Here is an 18,294-nt window from a genome sequence, read left to right on the forward strand (position 1 = left end):
AGACGTGGGGGTTCAGCATTGAACACCGCAGCAGCCTGCCCATAGCAGGGCACCCCGCCCACTGTGCCTATGACGCGGCCCCCACTCAAACAGGCAGCTCACGGTAGGGCTCAGTGGCGAATCAGAGACTCGCTCACTCACTGCCACTTACCCGCCCGCCCCCATCACAGGTGGGCTCCTTCTTCATGATCAACTTGTGCCTGGTGGTGATTGCCACGCAGTTCTCGGAGACGAAGCAGCGGGAGAGTCAGCTGATGCGGGAGCAGCGGGCACGCCACCTGTCCAACGACAGCACGCTGGCCAGCTTCTCCGAGCCTGGCAGCTGCTACGAAGAGCTGCTGAAGTATGTGGGCCACATATTCCGCAAGGTCAAGCGGCGCAGCTTGCGCCTCTACGCCCGCTGGCAGAGCCGCTGGCGCAAGAAGGTGGACCCCAGTGCTGTGCAAGGCCAGGGTCCCGGGCACCGCCAGCGCCGGGCGGGCAGGCACACAGCCTCGGTGCACCACCTGGTCTACCACCACCATCACCACCACCACCACCACTACCATTTCAGCCACAGCAGCCCCCGCAGGCCCGGCCCCGAGCCAGGCGCCTGCGACACCAGGCTGGTCCGAGCTGGCGCGCCCCCCTCACCACCTTCCCCAGGCCGCGGACCCCCCGACGCAGAGTCTGTGCACAGCATCTACCATGCCGACTGCCACATAGAGGGGCCGCAGGAGAGGGCCCGGGTGGCACATGCTGCAGCCACTGCCGCTGCCAGCCTCAAGCTGGCCACAGGGCTGGGCACCATGAACTACCCCACGATCCTGCCCTCAGGGGTGGGCAGCGGCAAAGGCAGCACCAGCCCCGGACCCAAGGGGAAGTGGGCCGGTGGACCGCCACGCACCGGGGGGCACAGCCTGTTGAGCTTGAACAGCCCTGATCCCTACGAGAACATCCAGCATGTGGTCGGGGAGCATGGTGAGGACCCAGCCCCACCCCACGGAGGAGGCGGTGGGACCTAGGCAGGGCGGGCAGGGTCTCCGGTGTGTCATTCCCACACCCATTGTGGGCACTCTGATGAGCCCGGCTTTGACTTGTGGAACAGACCAGCTATGCCTCTGGAGCCCATAAGAAGGGGAAAGAGGCAGGTCCCGCCCCTGACAGTGCCAAAGCAAGCCCCCGGTGGCCCACAGCTCACGGCAGGAGTGGTAGCTGCGGAGGTGGGATTTTGAATCTGACAAGGCTTGTCAGACCCTCCTGGGCCAGCATCCCGTTGCCCCTGCCTGGCCCCGAGAGGGACCATATGCTTGTGTCCACAGCCTGGACGCTTCCCTGGAGGATGTGCAGCGTCCTTCGTGGCCGTTGAGGCTGGCCCCCCTTCTAGGTGGGGACGCTGAGTGGGGCAGTGTGGGGGAGGCACCGTCGCAGAGTCACCGAGAGTCAGGAAGAGAGGCTGGCGTGGGGTTCTCCTATGCGGGGCCTGGGCCTCCGTCCACCAGGTGAATGGGAGACTCCAGGGCCCCCAGATGGTAGGGTTCCACACAGGCCTGGGGGCCCTTCCTGGTTCTGTACACAGATGTAGAGACGCAGGCAGGGGTGTGTCCCCCGTGGTGGGGAGAGGTGCGAGCGAGGGTGCCGGGATGCTGTGTGCCCTCATGCGCTGGTACCCAGGGCGTGCAGACAAGAGTGTCGGGCGCATGCTCCTAGCCCTTGAATTGTGGGAGTCCAGCAGCTGTGTGTTATAAGAGGCACACGGGCTCCAAAGACAGCGTGAAAACATCACAGGATGGCTCGTTGGTCATTTTCATGTCAGTTTCATGTTGGAGTGACCATGGTTTGCTCGCATCGAGTCAAACAGAATCCCGTAGATAACTTCGCCTGTGTGCTGTGGCTGCTGGGAAGTGGCTGCTGTTATATTTCTGTGGATGGCACAGCCCAAGGCAGGCAAATGTCTCTGCACCTAAGTGTGTCCCTGCCGCAGTACGTGAGCAGGAATGCGGCTGTGGGGGTTGGGGGTGTGTGCCCAGGTGTGTGTGCGAATGTGCCCAGGTGTGTGCCCAAATGTATGGTTTTTCTGATGTCTGTGGCTGCTGTACCCACGAACTAGTGGGTTTAGAACAGTGGAAAATCACTCAGCTCTGGAGGCCAGTGGTCCAAAATCCAGGCCTTGCAGGGTTGCTTCCTCTGGAGGCTCTAGGGGAGAACTCTCCTCGCCTCTCCTAAGTTCTGGCGGTTTTGCCAGTCCCCGGCTTGTCGACACGTCCCTGCGGTCTCTGTCTGTCTTCATATGGGTCTTTGGTTTCTTCTTATTGGCACAGTCGTGGCTTAGGGCCCTCCCTACTCCAGGATAGCTTCATTCCTCATTGTAACCCATGACACCTGCAAAGATCCTACTTTCTGTGAAGTCCACTCGCAGGTTCTGGAGGTTGCACTCTGGATGGATCTTTCTGGGGGGGACACATTCACCCCACCGCTCCTGTGTGTGTGGGTTCCCAGGCCCCTATGGCAGCACCACTGAGTGGGCCTGCCCCTGTCTGTGCCCTCTCCCGCAGGACTGGGCCAGGCCCCTGGCCATCTGTCGGGCCTCAGCGTGCCCTGCCCCCTGCCCAGCCCCCCAGCAGGCACACTGACCTGTGAGCTGAAGAGCTGCCCGTACTGCACCCGTGCCCTGGAGGACCCGGAGGGTGAGCTCAGCGGCTCGGAAAGTGGAGACTCAGATGGCCGTGGCGTCTATGAATTCACGCAGGACGTCCGGCACGGTGACCGCCGGGACCCCACGCAACCACACCCTGCGACGGACACACCAGACCCAGGGAGCCCCCGGCGGCGGGCACAGCAGAGGGCAGCCCCGGGCGAGCCAGGATGGATGGGCCGCCTCTGGGTTACCTTCAGCGGCAAGCTACGCCGCATCGTGGACAGCAAGTACTTCAGCCGTGGGATCATGATGGCCATCCTCGTCAACACGCTGAGCATGGGCGTGGAGTACCATGAGCAGGTGCGGGCTGGCCTGGCCACGGGGTGGGCTCCCTGTCACGCTTGCAGGGCCTGGGGAGTCTCAGGAGGCTTCCAGCAGCCCCGATGCCTGACCTGATGGTAGGACGGTCAGGCAGGGCCCTAGAAAGCCGGGGATGGTGAGGATAGGAGAGCAGGTGTGCGGAGCCTCCACTGGAGGGGATCTCCTTGGATTCCTGGTCTCCTCTCTAGACAGCAGCTGATTAGGCTCCTTTTGAGATGCTGCTGCAGCCCTCGTGACCCTTTGGGTCTTGATGCAGCCAAACGTGCTCCCAGATCAGTGCCGGGGAGGGGTGGGAGCCGCGGGTGGGGCCCCAGATCAGTGCCGGGGAGGGGTGGGAGCCGCGGATGGGGCCCCAGATCAGTGCCGGGGAGGGGTGGGAGCCGCGGGTGGGGCCCCAGATCAGTGCCGAGGAGGGGTGGGAGCCGCGGGTGGGGCCCCAGATCAGTGCTGAGGAGAGGTGGGAGCCGCGGGTGGGGCCCCCTGAACTGTCCCCACCTCTGCCTGCAGCCCGAGGAGCTGACTAATGCTCTGGAGATCAGCAACATCGTGTTCACCAGCATGTTCGCCCTGGAGATGCTGCTGAAGTTGCTGGCCTGCGGCCCTCTGGGCTACATCCGGAACCCGTACAACATCTTCGACGGCATCATTGTGGTCATCAGGTGGGTCCCCACCCTCTCCCCAGGCCAGAGGGGCCCGGGAAGCTCCACTCTCTGGCAAAAATCCCACGTGCAGAGCAAAACCCTGAGCACGGGAGGAAGTGCAACGACAGCTCTTTATGACAGGCCATGGGAAGCAGGTGCTTGGTGACCCCAGTGGCCCAAGGGACCGTCCTGGGCAGAGTCCCCTCCCCAGACGCTATGCACTGCAGGCACTACAGGGTGCGTACCTGTTAGGTCAGCTGCGTCTCGGATGTTTCTAGAAACTAGCGGAGCTGTTCCCTGCAGGAACAAAGCAGGTGTGCGGTGGCCTCAGGGCCGAGCTGTTCCCTGCAGGAACAAAGCAGGTGTGGGGTGGCCTCAGGGCCCAGCGAGAAAGACCAGCTTAAAAGGCTGAATCTTGCTTGCTGCTGGGGGAGCATCTGCTGCAAGAGAATTAAACCAGAAAGGATTGGGAAAATTTGAGGGGAAACGCCCCCGGTCTTCCCCTAGGAGGACGCTTATCCCTCAAGAGTAGAGAGGGGTGCGGGGTCTCACATCCCAGGGCAGGGAGGGAGTGAGCAGAACGGACAAGCCAGGTCTGGCTGTGGAAGGCCCAGGACAGGAGAGCGCCCTCGGCGAAGGAGCTTCCCTGACCTGGCCAGAGCCAGGCTTCTTTCCCAGGGGGCGCTGGGGGCCGGGTAGCCACCGGGGCCATCAGCAGGTAAGCGGCTTTTGAGGTGCTTCCACAGCTGTTTATGTGCTTTGATGCAGCCAGACCCTCTCCCATCTGTGGGATGCAGCACAGGCCGCTGTGGCTCCCTGGCTGGTGATCCTGCTTCCAGTGGGACGAGGGCCTGGGGTCAGGGATCGTGGCCCTGCTGACCCTCGCCCCCACCTGTCCGCAGCGTCTGGGAGATCGTGGGGCAGGCGGACGGTGGCTTGTCTGTGCTGCGCACCTTCCGGCTGCTGCGTGTGCTGAAGCTGGTGCGCTTTCTGCCAGCCCTGCGGCGCCAACTCGTGGTGCTGGTGAAGACCATGGACAATGTGGCTACCTTCTGCACACTGCTCATGCTCTTCATTTTCATCTTCAGGTGGGCGCAACCCCCGCCCGGCCCGCCCAGTGTCTCACCCCAGGGCAGCTGGGAGGCAAAGGCCCAGGGCACCCCCCCAAGGAGAAGGAGCCTTCCCACCACCAGCCCCAGAGCATCTGCAGACACTCGGCCTCTGCTGCCTTCATTTGAGAAGCACTGATTGGGCACCTACTGTGTGCCGCGCGCTAGACATGCAGGGAGTCAGATGGCAGGCGTCAGAGATGGGCCGCCATGTGGACAAGCTGGGGACTTACTCAAATAAGAGCAGAATACCAGGGGTGGGGGCGGGCACCAGGCTCCAACTGGGGTGTTCTGAGCGCCTGCTGGGTGCCAGTCTAGCCTGGAGCTCAGGGTCAGGGTCGGCTGGAGGCTAGGCAGCCAGGCAGTCTGGGCTCTCACAGTCCAGAGAGGCTGAATGAGGCAGGTGTCCCAGGTTCCAGTTGCCACCCGAATCCAGAGTGGCCTCCCTGTGTCTGTCCCGCCTCTGGTCTTGGTTCTCTCGCCTGTAGAATGGACACTACTGAGTTGTGGGGCAGGAAGTCCCTTTTAAGCCAGAGAGCTCGGGCGCCCAGGGAGGGTAGGAGGCCAGGAGAGCCAAGACGGGCAGAGCCGGTCCTGCCCCTCCCTCCTCCCACCCCCCTCCTGCTCCCCCACCTTCTTCCGCTCAGCACACCCCTGCCTACATCCTCAACACGCCCCTGCCCCCACCCTCAGCATCCTGGGCATGCACCTCTTCGGCTGCAAGTTCAGCCTGAAGACAGACACCGGAGACACCGTGCCTGACAGGAAGAACTTCGACTCCCTGCTGTGGGCCATCGTCACCGTGTTCCAGGTAGTGCCCGGGGTCCCCGCAGCAGTGTTGGGTGCTGAGTATGGTCCCCAGAGAGGTGGAGGTGCTGTCCTGCGCATCCATAGCTGCCTCCGCCCCAAGGACTTGCCGGCATTTCGGGGCTGGGGTGACCACCCCAGGCCCCCTGCTGTCCCCCAGATCCTGACCCAGGAGGACTGGAACGTGGTCCTGTACAACGGCATGGCCTCCACCTCCTCCTGGGCCGCCCTCTACTTCGTGGCCCTCATGACCTTCGGCAACTACGTGCTCTTCAACCTGCTGGTGGCCATCCTCGTGGAGGGCTTCCAGGCAGAGGTGAGGGGGCAGGGAGAGGGGCTGCCAGGAGGAGGGCGATGAGAAGAGAGCGGGGCTTCAGGTCCATGGGAGGGGTGTGGGGGGCCTGCCGAGAGGTGAGGGATAGAGAAGGGAAGCTGGCTGCCATGAGGAGAGGGGAGACCAGGAGCCCAGCGGAGTGGGCAGGGGTCGGTCTGGAGAGACAGATTCCTCACCTACCTGTCTACCCTGGCAGTGACATCATCCTCTGGGCCCTTCTGTCTACACCCCACCTCCCAGGCCAGCCCAGCCTTCTGTCCGGCATGAAGGGTCCCCACTCACAGGGCCCCTCATGCCTGCCTTGTGCTTTGTTGGGTTTAGGGCGACGCCAACAGATCCGACACGGACGAGGACAAGACGTCGGTCCACTTCGAGGAGGACTTCCACAAGCTCAGAGAACTCCAGACCACGGGTGCGTGTGGTCGGTGGGTGGTCCGGGTTCTGGCGGGTGGAGTACGCCGGGCTGGCCGGGCAGGGCCCCTATAAGGCGATCCCTAGGTTGGGGGATTCCTGGTCCTGGGAGCCTGGCAGCTCTAGGGGCCCATTCCTCCGTCCCGCAGAACTGAAGATGTGTTCCCTGGCCGTGACCCCCAACGGGCACCTGGAGGGACGAGGCAGCCTGTCCCCTCCCCTCATCATGTGCACAGCTGCCACGCCCATGCCTACCCCCAAGAGCTCGCCATTCCTGGATGCAGTCCCCAGCCTCCCAGACTCTAGGCGTGGCAGCAGCAGCTCCGGGGACCCGCCACTGGGAGACCAGAAGCCTCCGGTAGGGACCATCTCCTGCCCCAGCTCTCAGGCCCCTTCAGGTTTTCCCTGCGTGGCTCCTTATGGCCTTCCCCAAAGATGAGTGAGGGTCCCACCCCCCACACCCTTGAAGTCCCAGCCCTGTGCAGAGACTGAGAAAGAGTGTTCTGGTTTCCGGAAACGGAAGCTGTGGCTGCTGATCTGCGAGGCCGGTGTAAAGGGGCAGACGCGGAAGCTCCGTGCGCCCAACAGTCTAGCAGCGTGCGCAGCGCACAGCACAGAAAGACCGAAGCAAGCAGGGGCAGAAACGTGCCCGGCAAACAGACGGCAGGCCAGGCGGGGGTTCCGCTGCCACCAGAAGCAGCCCGATTCCCTTTACGGCCAGGGCATCTCTCTGGGTCCAGGGGGACTGGTGGGGAGCAGTTTTGAAACGAACTCCAGGCAGTACCACCCACAACAGACACGGAGCACGGGAGTGAGCCAGACGCGCTAGCAGGGGAGGAAGCCGGGCAGCTGTGAGGCAGAGCCGCAGGCCCAGTGTGCTCCTGGGGGCACGGGGGCCACCCACACTTTGTCTGGTCCTGGGCTGGTTCTGGCCCCTGACCCAGCAGAGCCCAGGGCATCACCCCCGCGAGGCGGACACCCTGACCCTCATGAGCTACGCCTGCGGCTGGCTCGGTGTCCCCCTAAAATCACAGCCTCCACTGTGCCTCCCTGGCACGGCTACGCGTTAAATGATCCACGTGTGGCTTGCACACAGTGGGTGCTCCGTAATGCCAGCGGTTGGTGCTAATAGTGATGCCACCAGGTCACTGACTCCCGCCACCCCCCAGGCCAGCCTCCGAAGTTCTCCCTGTGCCCCCTGGGGCCCCAATGGCGCCTGGAGCAGCCGGCGCTCCAGCTGGAGCAGCCTGGGCCGTGCCCCCAGCCTCAAGCGCCGCAGCCAGTGTGGGGAACGCGAGTCCCTGCTGTCTGGCGAGGGCAAGGGCAGCACCGACGACGAAGCTGAGGACGGCAGGGCCACGCCCGGGCCCCGTGCCACCCCACTGCGGCGGGCCGAGTCCCTGGACCCACGGCCCCTGCGGCCGGCCACCCTCCCGCCTACCAAGTGCCGCGATCGCAACGGGCAGATGGTGGCCCTGCCCAGCGACTTCTTCCTGCGCATCGACAGCCACCGTGAGGACGCGGCCGAGCTTGACGACGACTCGGAGGATGTGAGTGCGTGGCCCCGCGCCCACCGCCGAGTCACCTTCGTCTGTCTGGGGCAGGTTCCCTCACGTGGGATTTGAGATGGAATTCAGGGCGTGTTGTTGACTTAGGGGATTCAGAAGGGGAGAGGAGCAGGCCAGGCCAGGGAGGAATCCAGCAGCGTTCAGGGATTCAGCCACAGATGATCCCAGAGTCCCCCCTCTGTCGTCTAGGGGCTGTGAGCTAAATGCTCCACGTATGGCTTGCATGCGGGGGCTGGGCTCTGCACCATGGGTCAGCCACTGGCCGAGAGCTGCTGCCGAGGCAGGGCCAGGCATCCGCTAGGCTCTCAGGCTCCCGTGGGTCAAGGACCACTCCCAGAGTCAGGGACCCAAGAGCACCCACTCACCTGGCCCTGTGGACTCCAGCACGGGTCACTCTGCCGTCACCAGGGTAGGGAAGGGGGAGGCTCCACGGTATGGGCCCCAGAGGCCAGAAAGCCAGAGCCCAAAGGCCAGCGGGTGAGGAGTGAGGATGGAGAAGGCTGAGAAGGTGCTGGGAGGGGTGGCTGAGCTGAGCACAGAGGGCCCTGATGGGGGGCCGGGCAGGCAGGCGCAGGCTCTGAGAAGCCGCCTCCTCATCCCCCAGAGCTGCTGCCTCCGCCTGCATAAAGTGCTGGAGCCCTACAAGCCCCAGTGGTGCCGGAGCCGCGAGGCCTGGGCCCTCTACCTCTTCTCCCCACAGAACGGGTGAGGCGGCCGGGTCAGGAGGCTGCATGGCTAGTTCCACCCCACGGGACCCCCGCCCCCAGGTCCCCCCTGGGTGGGGCTAGCACATGGTGGATATTTCCGAGTGGGCACCCCTTCTCACACCGCAGGGACCGGGGCTGAAGTGGAGGCCTGGCTAGGGCTGTCCTGCAACCCCCATCCGCTCTGCCATCCATGCCGCCCCGCCCCACCTCTCACCCGCCCCCGCCCACCCAGGTTCCGCGTCTCCTGCCAGAAGGTCATCACACACAAGATGTTTGATCACGTGGTCCTCGTCTTCATCTTCCTCAACTGCGTCACCATCGCCCTGGAGAGGCCTGACATTGACCCCGGCAGCACCGTGAGTCAGCCAACCCCATCGTCCCGGGCCACCACGACCCCCAGGGAGGGGTGGAATGGACACAGCCCCCCACCGTCCTCTCCCGGCAGGAGCGGGTCTTCCTCAGCGTCTCCAATTACATCTTCACGGCCATCTTCGTGGCGGAGATGATGGTGAAGGTACCGCGGGGCCCGGGGACTGCCCTTGTTCCCAGGTCCCCGTTCTGCCCTCATCCCCACCCCCACCCAGCAGCGCGCCAGCTCCCCAGACCCCCCACGCCTGAGCCTGAGCTCAGTGCCATTGGCCCTCCGCAGGTGGTGGCCCTGGGGCTGCTGTCCGGGGAGCACGCCTACCTGCAGAGCAGCTGGAACCTGCTGGATGGGCTGCTGGTGCTGGTGTCCCTGGTGGACATTGTCGTGGCCATGGCCTCGGCTGGTGGCGCCAAGATCCTGGGCGTTCTGCGCGTGCTGCGTCTGCTGCGGACCCTGCGGCCTCTGAGGTGGGGGGGGCAGGGGCACCCGTGGGCTCCCGGGGCAACCTGGAAGCACAGTCCCCTGATGCCACTGCCCATTACTCCTCCTGTGGTCCTGGGCTGTTCGCAGGCCGCCCACTCGGCCCCACCTTGGGACCTCTGCTGAGCTCTGCCAGCGCCTGGCAGCTGCTGCCATAGATGACCGCAGTGTATCCTTCACTCCCCTCCAGGGTCATCAGCCGGGCCCCGGGCCTCAAGCTGGTGGTGGAGACACTGATATCGTCGCTCAGGCCCATTGGGAACATCGTCCTCATCTGTTGCGCCTTCTTCATCATTTTTGGCATCTTGGGTGTGCAGGTGTGTGGCCCCCACGTGCCCGGGGGTCTGCCCCGTCACAGACAGGGTCTGCCTTCCCAGCGTGGCTCCCAGCAGCGCCGCTGCGGGACGGGGAGGGACAGCTCGGGCCTCACTCGCGCCCCAGGAAGTCTGGTGTGGGGTGGGGCACAGGCCAGGCCCTCCGCGGTGACCGTCACACCCCGTCAGCTCTTCAAAGGGAAGTTCTACTATTGCGAGGGCTCCGACACCAGGAACATCTCCACCAAGGCACAGTGCCGGGCCGCCCACTACCGCTGGGTGCGACGCAAGTACAACTTCGACAACCTGGGCCAGGTGGGCTGGGCGGCCAGGTGGGAGTCGGGGGTCTCCAGGACACCCTGGAGCGAGAGGGCCAGCGACCCCAGCTCCAACCCTCGCCAGTGACCCTGGCTCTGGCCCTCAGGCCCTGATGTCGCTGTTCGTGCTGTCATCCAAGGATGGATGGGTGAACATCATGTACGACGGGCTGGACGCCGTGGGTGTCGACCAGCAGGTGCGCACAGGCGGGTCGAGCTGGGTCACCTCAGGGTCTCCCGCGAGCGGCTGCCTTGGCCTCTGGGGACTCGGGGGGCCATCCTGGGTAGGGCCCCTGGAGGGGCAGGTGGGCGGGGACCCACCGCCTCTGTGCCACAGCCTGTGCAGAACCACAACCCCTGGATGCTGCTGTACTTCATCTCCTTCCTGCTCATCGTCAGCTTCTTCGTGCTCAACATGTTCGTGGGCGTCGTGGTCGAGAACTTCCACAAGTGCCGGCAGCACCAGGAGGCGGAGGAGGCGCGGCGGCGAGAGGAGAAGCGGCTGCGGCGCCTAGAGAGGAGGCGCAGGAGTAAGGCGCTCCCGGTGGCGGTGGCGGTGGCGGGTCGGTACCTGTGTGCCCACCGGGCCCTCCAGCCCCTCCACTCCCGCCCCGGCCTCCCCGAATGGCTCTGCACGCCACCCGCCTTGCCTGGGCCTGCATGGGGGCCGGGCCTTGGAGGGGCTGGCCCGAGAGGGCCGTCGGGGAGCCCGCCATGGCAGGAGAGGAGGAGACACCCCCAACCCCATCCCCAACGCCCAAGGGGCAGGTTCCCCACCGAGTCCTCGCTCCACGAGGATCCAGCACAGCCCCCGAGACACGGGGGCTGAGGGAGAGCAGGGAGGGCTCCAGGCCCGAGTGCGCCACGCCCTCGGCCCTCAGACCATCTCCTTGTCTTTCCAGGCACTTTGCCCAGCCCAGGTACCGGCCCTGTCCCGCATGCTTCAGGCCCCGCTTCTGCGGCCGCTGCTCGGGGAAGGGCGGGCATCCCAGGCCTGCTGGGGTCCTCCGCAGGGTGGGCACAGGCAGCCGGAGGTGCTGGGCGTGTGGCGTGAGGAGGGGCTGCGCTCGCCCGCCAGTGTCCGGGCTGCTGTGTGCGTGCACGCGTGCGGCTCTGCCCGGCTCACAGTCTGCCTGCATCTCCGCCGTGCGCCGGGACACCCAGAGCAACAAGGGGCCGCCCACACCCCTGCAGGCTTGTGGCTGTCCTGTGTCCTTGCTGGTCCAGCCTGACTGGCCGCGGGCCCCCTCCGGCTGCCCGGGCTGCGCTGAGTGCTTCAGTGACTGCATGCCGGCCGCAGAGCATGAGGGTCGGGTGGGGGGTGGATCCTGCTCTTCCAGGCCCTGGGCCAGCAGTCCCCACCCGTGTGTGGTTCTGTGGCCGAGGCAGGTCCTGGGGTGTGGTGGCAGCTCACGCCTTCACCCGCGGGAGCTTCTCCTTGTACGTAGAGGGGCCCTGGGGGCCGAGCATTCAGTGCACACCTGCCTGGGGGACACATGCAGATGGCGGGCACCGACTTCAGATGGTCTGGAGTCCGGCAGACCCTAGACCACAGCCCATGGCCCCTTGGAGGATGGGGAGGGGAGGTACTTGGGCTGGTGGCCAGAGGAGGGCAGGTTACACTCTCGTCTCTGCTCCAGTGAGGCCTTGTGGGCCCAGACCGAGAGATGGAGTGGGGCTGCCCTGCCCAGCCCTTCATTAGTGTCTCAGCCTGAGGCCAGGCAAGGAGTAGGACACAGAGGCCCAGCCACGTGCTGTGCCAACTTGGGAGCTCCAGGAGGGCGGGCCCTGCCAGGCACCCAGTTGGGATGTTGGGGAGCCATCTCAGCTTCGTACCCACTCCTGGGGGCTGCCTGGGACGCGGCCGCGTTGCTGAGGAGGAGGTTAGTCAGTGGCCTGCCCCAAAGGTCTGCTCCAGCCCAGGCCTCCTGGCCTAGCCAACTCCCCAGGGAGCTGCATCTCACCTAGAACAGGGTCCTTTTCCTGAGAGTCCCCCTTCTCCAGTCTTATGTGAGCCCTGCCATGAGGCATGGCCAGCCCCGTCTTCACATGAGCCGTGGGCCCCCAGCTTCTACCCTACACGTGGCCACCTAGGAGGAGGATGGGGTCTGCAGGAGCCAGGAGCGCCGGGCGGCCCTCCTGCCCGGCGCTCACGGCCGCCCTCCCCGCAGAGGCCCAGCGGCGGCCCTACTATGCGGACTACTCACCCACCCGCCGCTCCATTCATTCGCTGTGCACCAGCCACTATCTGGACATCTTCATCACCTTCATCATCTGCGTCAACGTCATCACCATGTCCATGGAGCACTATAACCAACCCAAGGTGGGTGCAAGGGGGCCGCAAGGGGGCCCAGGGGCTGGGGCACCCCCAGTGGGGCAGCCAACACAGTGGGCGCAACCCTGGACTGGCACTCCGCTGAGCCCTCGCTGGGGTTTGCGTGGGGATGTGGGGTTTTGTGTGAACACAGGTCTTTTAACGTTGATTGAAACCCCCCTCCCCCTGTCCTTGGGGCCCCTCCCCAGCCTGGCCGTGAGTGTCCCACCCAAGGAGGGGCTGGCGGGAGGTGAGTGTCCCACCCAAGGAGGGGCTGGCAGGACGTGAGCATCCGACCCATGGGGAGGGGTGGGAGACAGGCAGGCCTGAGGTGGAGTTTTCCTTTATTCGGGTCCCCCTGCATCCTCTCCTTTCCTCAGTGGAAGGACTTCGTCCTCCCAGCCTTCTAGAAGAAGGAGGTAGCCTCTGGGTAGCAGTAAGCTTTTGAGGCTGAACAGACTCGGCTCTATGGAAAGCGTTTTGTGTGGAGTCGAGGATGGCCGTGGCCAGAGGCCAGGAGCCTGGGCTGGGAGGGGCAGGATCTTCCCTCTCCGGAGGTTCATCGTCAGAGGGTGAGGGGCTCCCAGGTCCATCTGGGCAGTACCTCCCAGCCCAGCCCAGGCTGCATACCGTCGGTGCTCAGAGTTGGGCCCTGTGAGCCCATGTCCCCATGTCCCCGAGGTGCTCAAGTCAGTAGAAGACAGGGTGGGAGGTCAGGACACTGCCATCGGGGTGCACAGATGGCTGCAGGGTGTGAAATGGGCTGGGGGCTCAGGGTGGCTTCCCGGAGACAGTGGCATTCAGCTGGTCTTGTGGATGCTGGGAGGGTACCTTTCACTCATTCACCTGATCAGACACTTACGGAGCACTTCCTGTATGCTGGGCTGGAGGAGGGCCGAAGAGGCTCCCGGTGCCCAGGGAGGAGCTACTGAGCTGACCTAGGAGCCCCCAGGGCCGGCCAGCAGGGGCACTCGGGCGTGCAGAGTGGGAGCCAGGGGGAAGAGCGGTGGCCCCAGCCCCACCTCAGCCCGCCCGACCCTCCACCCCCAGTCGCTGGACGAGGCCCTCAAGTACTGCAACTACGTGTTCACCATCGTGTTTGTCTTCGAGGCTGCACTGAAGCTGGTAGCATTTGGGTTCCGTCGGTTCTTCAAGGACAGGTGTGTGTGGTGGGGCCCTCTTGGGTTCTGGGGGCCCCTCAGGGCTCTAGGGGCTGGGGGCAGGTGAGGCCGCAGGCTTTTCCACGGGGGTCTGCAGAAGCAATGCTGCTGAGCTGAGGCAGGGACCCCAGACGCGTGCGCTGAGCCTCCGGCCACACAGGTGGAACCAGCTGGACCTGGCCATCGTGCTGCTGTCACTCATGGGCATCACGCTGGAGGAGATAGAGATGAACGCCGCACTGCCCATCAACCCCACCATCATCCGCATCATGCGCGTGCTCCGCATTGCCCGTGGTAGGTGCCCACGTGCCCGCCAGGTTCCCTCTGCGGGTGGAGGGTCGGGGCTCAGCCTTGGGTGGGAGTGAGGGGCGGGGCGGCCAGGGTCCCCGCGCAGCAGGGAGGGTCCGCCCAGCCCTGCTGACGCTCAGCTCCCGGCCCTAGTGCTGAAGCTGCTGAAGATGGCCACGGGCATGCGTGCCCTGCTGGACACTGTGGTGCAAGCTCTCCCCCAGGTAGGTGGAGCCCACGCCGTCCTCAGCGCAGGCCCCCGGAAGACGGGGTTGCAGGGAACGCCTCGCCATCCTCCTCTCCCCTTCACTCGTCTCTCTGGTCCCTCGGTTGTGCGGTGGCTGAAGCTGTGTCCCTGCTGTGTGCAGTGCATGGCTTGGCTGGGCTGGCAGAGGTGGATCCAGCCGCTGCCCTCTGGCCTCAATCCTCTGGGCAAGACTCATAACCGGGGCCACCTCCCCGGTGCACTTCCAGAGGCAGGGGCCATGGAGAGCCAGAGGGATGCAGGCAGAGGGCAGCAGGTGGCCAAGGTGGGTGTGTGTGGGCCCAGGAATACACCCAGGATGCAGGCGTTGGCTGCGGGCCCGGGGACCCCCCGGAGCCCACACGGGCCCAGCCTCCCTGCTTCCTGTGCCCCTGGCCCCTGCCCAGATCCTTTCTGTCCTCCAAAGCCAAGAGACCCAACGCGTTGTCCCGTCCGTAGCCTCTAGTCCACCTATCCAACCCCCGTGTGTCCGTCCATCCACCAGCCCAGCCATGTTCCCAGCCACCCCCCACCCCCACGGCTGCCTATGCACCCGGCACGTTCTCCTGTTCCCACCCATTTCCTGTCCCTGCGCCATCTGTCACTTGCCCCCGCCTGTCTTCTGCCTCCCACCTCAGCTGTCCCCACTCACCCTGTCCTCAGCGGCGTGCCTAGCTTCGTCCAAGTAACACTCCCGAGGGCCAGGTACCACTCCACCAGGTGCTCAGCTGTGCAGAGAAGGGGCGTGGCATAGGGCAGACCTGGCCAGCCTTGGAGGGTGCGCCGCCCAGCGGGGCAGTGTGTGCAAATGCTGGGGCTGGTGGGGTGGCTCACAAGAGAGCTGTGGCAGGGGAGGGGTGAGGCCCAGGCCCACCTGCCGGGACCCGTCAGTCAGCTGTGTGCTGGCCTGGGCCCCGCCATGGGATCTCTGAGGTAGCCGCTGAACAGGGCGGGCCAGAGCCCCCAGGAAGAGCATGCTAGGCCTTGGGGAACCTGCTGGGCAGAGTGTGGAGTGGGCTGTGGGCCAGAGTCTGATGCTCAGGGGCAGGGCGGAGGAAGAGAGAAGCCAGTGCGGGCCAGCACAGAGGGGTGGGCTCTGTCTACCTGGTGAGGTCATGATGCCCCAAGAGGGGCATGGGGCTGAGGAACAGGGGTCCCCGCCCAGCTCTGGGAGCTTGCTTCCACTTGGCTCGGGCCGGGAGCACCTGGGAGAGGGTGGGCAGGTGGGGTCTGGTGGCCGAGGCGCCGAGTGCCCTGCAGGGTGGGCTGAGGCCTCCCTGCCCGCCCGTCTGACCCAGCTCTGCTTCTCTCTTGTGTAGGTGGGGAACCTGGGCCTTCTTTTCATGCTCCTGTTTTTTATCTATGCTGCGCTGGGAGTGGAGCTGTTCGGGAGGCTGGGTGAGTGGCCCCTGCGCCCTCCTCCTGGCACACATGGGGTCCTGACAGGCGCCCCTGTGCCCATCCACTCACACGCAGGTACATGCTTGCAAATAGCGTGGGGCCTGATCAGGCAGAGGGCACACACCTCCTGGGCGTCTTCACCCGGCCCTGCTTCCGGAGCCTTTTCTGCATGAGGCCGAGTCTCGTGTCGACGCAGAGGCATGTGCCCAGGCTTGTGACACGTGTGCGGACGTGCACACAGCAACACAGACACAGGGATGCCTGCCACACGTGAGGGGAAGCAAGTACACCTAGAGACGTGCACACACAAACATCTGGAAACACACGCCATGCCCAACGTCACATGGTCCCAGGAGACAAATGTTGGCTGTGTCCCCTTACCTGGTGGCCGTAGCCTCCTGAGGCCCCCACCCAGGCATCAGCCTCGGCCCAGGCTGGGCGGGGCAGGTGGGGACCCTCCTTAGACGGCCCAGCCCTGCCCCTGCCGGGTTCCGCCGGGACAGCCCAGTCCCTGCAGGGCCCTCCCCCGGGCCCTGTCCTGACAGTGGGTGTGACATTGCCACAGTCCAGTGTCTGTCCACCAGGTAAGCTTGATTTTGGTCAGCCGGCGCCTACTTATTCCCCGCCACGCGCAGTCACAGACACAGACAATAATGATTCTTCCATGGCAGCCGCCAGGCCTGATGAGCCCCAGCCAAGGTGCGGCAGCAGGGGCCTCAGCCCAGGGGCTCCGACCTCACACCCAGGGTCAGCCTCTGCCAGGCAGGTCGAACCGCCAGGGCCTCGTCATCCACATCCTCCGGGCTGACCCTGCCTCTGGGCTCCCCAAGGGGCATGTGGAGGCTGGGTGCATGTCCCGCCTCCACCCGGAGCGGGCGCGGCTGACCGGGCGGGGTCTCCCTCCCCGCAGAGTGCAGCGAAGACAACCCCTGCGAGGGCCTGAGCAGGCACGCCACCTTCAGCAACTTCGGCATGGCCTTCCTCACGCTGTTCCGCGTGTCCACAGGGGACAACTGGAACGGGATTATGAAGGTACCCGCCGCGGCCGTGCCCCTGGCACCTGGCAGCCCCAGCAGTTTTTCAGGCTCTCCCAGGACCGGTCGGATCCGTCCTTGCAGGGCAGGGGGAAGGGGACGGCACTGCCAGGGCGGTGCCCGCGGGTGGGTGTGGACCCCGGCCCACAGCTGCCTCCCACCGCAGGACACGCTGCGTGAGTGCTCCCGTGAGGACAAGCACTGCCTGAGCTACCTGCCGGCCCTGTCGCCCGTCTACTTCGTGACCTTCGTGCTGGTGGCCCAGTTCGTGCTGGTGAACGTGGTGGTGGCTGTGCTTATGAAGCACCTGGAGGAGAGCAACAAGGAGGCACGGGAGGATGCGGAGCTGGACGCCGAGATCGAGCTGGAGATGGCGCAGGGCCCCGGGAGTGCACGCCGGGTGGACGTGGACAGGCCTCCCTCGCCCCAGGAGAGTCCGGGCACCAGGGACGCCCCAAACCTCCTGGTTGCACGCAAGGTGTCCGTGTCCAGGATGCTCTCGCTGCCCAACGACAGCTACATGTTCAGGCCCGTGGTGCCTGCCTCAGTGCCCCACCCCCGCCCGCTGCAGGAGGTGGAGATGGAGACCTATGGGGCCGGCACCCCCTTGGGTATGGCAGCCAGCAGGAAGATGTGGGCTGGGTGGGAAGCAGGACTGGGCAGTGGGAGGGAGGATGGCTGGACAGGGAGGAAGATGGGGGCAGGTGGGAGGGAGGATGGGTCAGGCCAGAGCAGGGCAGGAGGGAGGATGGGCTGGAAGGAGGATGGGGGCAGGCAGGAAGGAGGATGGAGGCCAGATTGAGGAGGCTGGGTGTGGGCAGGTGAGAGGGAGGACGGGTCGGGCTGGGGCTGGCCAGGAAGGAGGATGGTGGCAGGTTGGGGGAGGACGGGGGTGGGTGGCAGCTGGGCAGGAAGGCAGGGGCAGAGCTGCCAGCTTAGATTCTTCCCTGCCCCAGGCTCCGTTGCCTCTGTGCACTCTCCGCCCGCAGAGTCCTGTGCCTCCCTCCAGATCCCATTGGCTGTGTCGTCCCCAGCCAGGAGCGGCGAGCCCCTCCACGCCCTGTCCCCTCGGGGCACAGCCCGCTCCCCCAGCCTCAGCCGGCTGCTCTGCAGACAGGTAGGAGAAGCCGTTGCCTGCAGTGGAGGCTGGCGGGGATGGGGGGCTTGCAGGGATGCCTCGTCTCATCTGAAGGACCAGCAGGCGAGGACAAAGCAGGAGGAGGGTGGCACTGGGTCCTTGGGGCTCCGAAGTTTTCTGCCTGCTGCTTGGTGGATCTCGGAGCATTGGGCCCAGGTGCGTCTTCAGGCCTGTGAGCCTGTGGCTGCAGAGCTCCTGGCTACAGGGACCTGAGTCTTCTCCTTGGACCCATGGCTTCAGGCCCCACGGTGGGCAGACAGCGGTTTCTCAGCCGCCATGGCGGGCAGACAGCAGTTTCTCAGGCCCCGTGGTGGGCAGACAGCAGTTTCCCAGGGCCCACGGCGGGCAGATGGCAGTTTCTCGGGCCCCATGTGGGCATGGGTCCCATGGTGGGCAGACAGCGGCTTTTTCAGTCCTGGCTTGTGTTCAGATGTCCCAGCCTTGCCCACCTGCAGCCTCAGCTCCTCTTCCTGCCCTTCCCTACGTCTTGCTGCCCAGTACAAGACCCCTGTACCACACAGGAGCAGTTAGGAGAGCCCCATCCTGGGGGTGCCCAGCTGGGCTGCTGATGTCCAGGGGTGGGGAGGTGGCCTCAGCCTCAGCTCCGTGCCCCTGGGGGCCATGGCATCTCTGCCCACAGAGCAGCGGGTGCAGGCTTTCTC

At 65.3% G+C, this 18,294-nt stretch overlaps 1 protein-coding gene across 8 annotated transcripts in view; it reads left to right on the forward strand.

Annotated features, from left to right (window-relative positions):
* CACNA1H (calcium voltage-gated channel subunit alpha1 H) overlaps nt 1-18,294 on the forward strand; it is a 67,164-nt gene that overhangs the window by 46,879 nt on the left and 1,991 nt on the right. For 2 of the 8 annotated variants that reach the window (XM_055364871.2, XM_055364876.2), the window contains 25 exons: nt 171-960; nt 2,535-2,977; nt 3,506-3,657; nt 4,542-4,727; nt 5,442-5,559; nt 5,716-5,871; nt 6,211-6,301; nt 6,450-6,658; nt 7,470-7,850; nt 8,473-8,573; nt 8,808-8,931; nt 9,021-9,089; nt 9,225-9,409; nt 9,613-9,739; nt 9,926-10,051; nt 10,161-10,250; nt 10,391-10,616; nt 12,225-12,376; nt 13,418-13,527; nt 13,688-13,821; nt 13,969-14,039; nt 15,379-15,457; nt 16,371-16,492; nt 16,661-17,105; nt 17,451-17,611. In XM_055364871.2, the coding sequence (XP_055220846.2) occupies nt 171-960; nt 2,535-2,977; nt 3,506-3,657; nt 4,542-4,727; nt 5,442-5,559; nt 5,716-5,871; nt 6,211-6,301; nt 6,450-6,658; nt 7,470-7,850; nt 8,473-8,573; nt 8,808-8,931; nt 9,021-9,089; nt 9,225-9,409; nt 9,613-9,739; nt 9,926-10,051; nt 10,161-10,250; nt 10,391-10,616; nt 12,225-12,376; nt 13,418-13,527; nt 13,688-13,821; nt 13,969-14,039; nt 15,379-15,457; nt 16,371-16,492; nt 16,661-17,105; nt 17,451-17,611 (4,848 nt within the window). Of the gene's footprint in view, nt 1-170; nt 961-2,534; nt 2,978-3,505; nt 3,658-4,541; nt 4,728-5,441; nt 5,560-5,715; nt 5,872-6,210; nt 6,302-6,449; nt 6,659-7,469; nt 7,851-8,472; nt 8,574-8,807; nt 8,932-9,020; nt 9,090-9,224; nt 9,410-9,612; nt 9,740-9,925; nt 10,052-10,160; nt 10,251-10,390; nt 10,617-10,955; nt 10,974-12,224; nt 12,377-13,417; nt 13,528-13,687; nt 13,822-13,968; nt 14,044-15,378; nt 15,458-16,370; nt 16,493-16,660; nt 17,106-17,450; nt 17,612-18,294 lie in introns of all 8 variants that reach the window. The other 6 variants (XM_019012670.4, XM_019012669.4, XM_055364874.2 and 3 more) reach the window with 6 other exon arrangements.

Source organism: Gorilla gorilla, chromosome 18 (genome assembly GCF_029281585.2).
Source record: "Gorilla gorilla gorilla isolate KB3781 chromosome 18, NHGRI_mGorGor1-v2.1_pri, whole genome shotgun sequence".
Classification (NCBI taxonomy): Eukaryota; Metazoa; Chordata; class Mammalia; order Primates; family Hominidae; genus Gorilla; species Gorilla gorilla.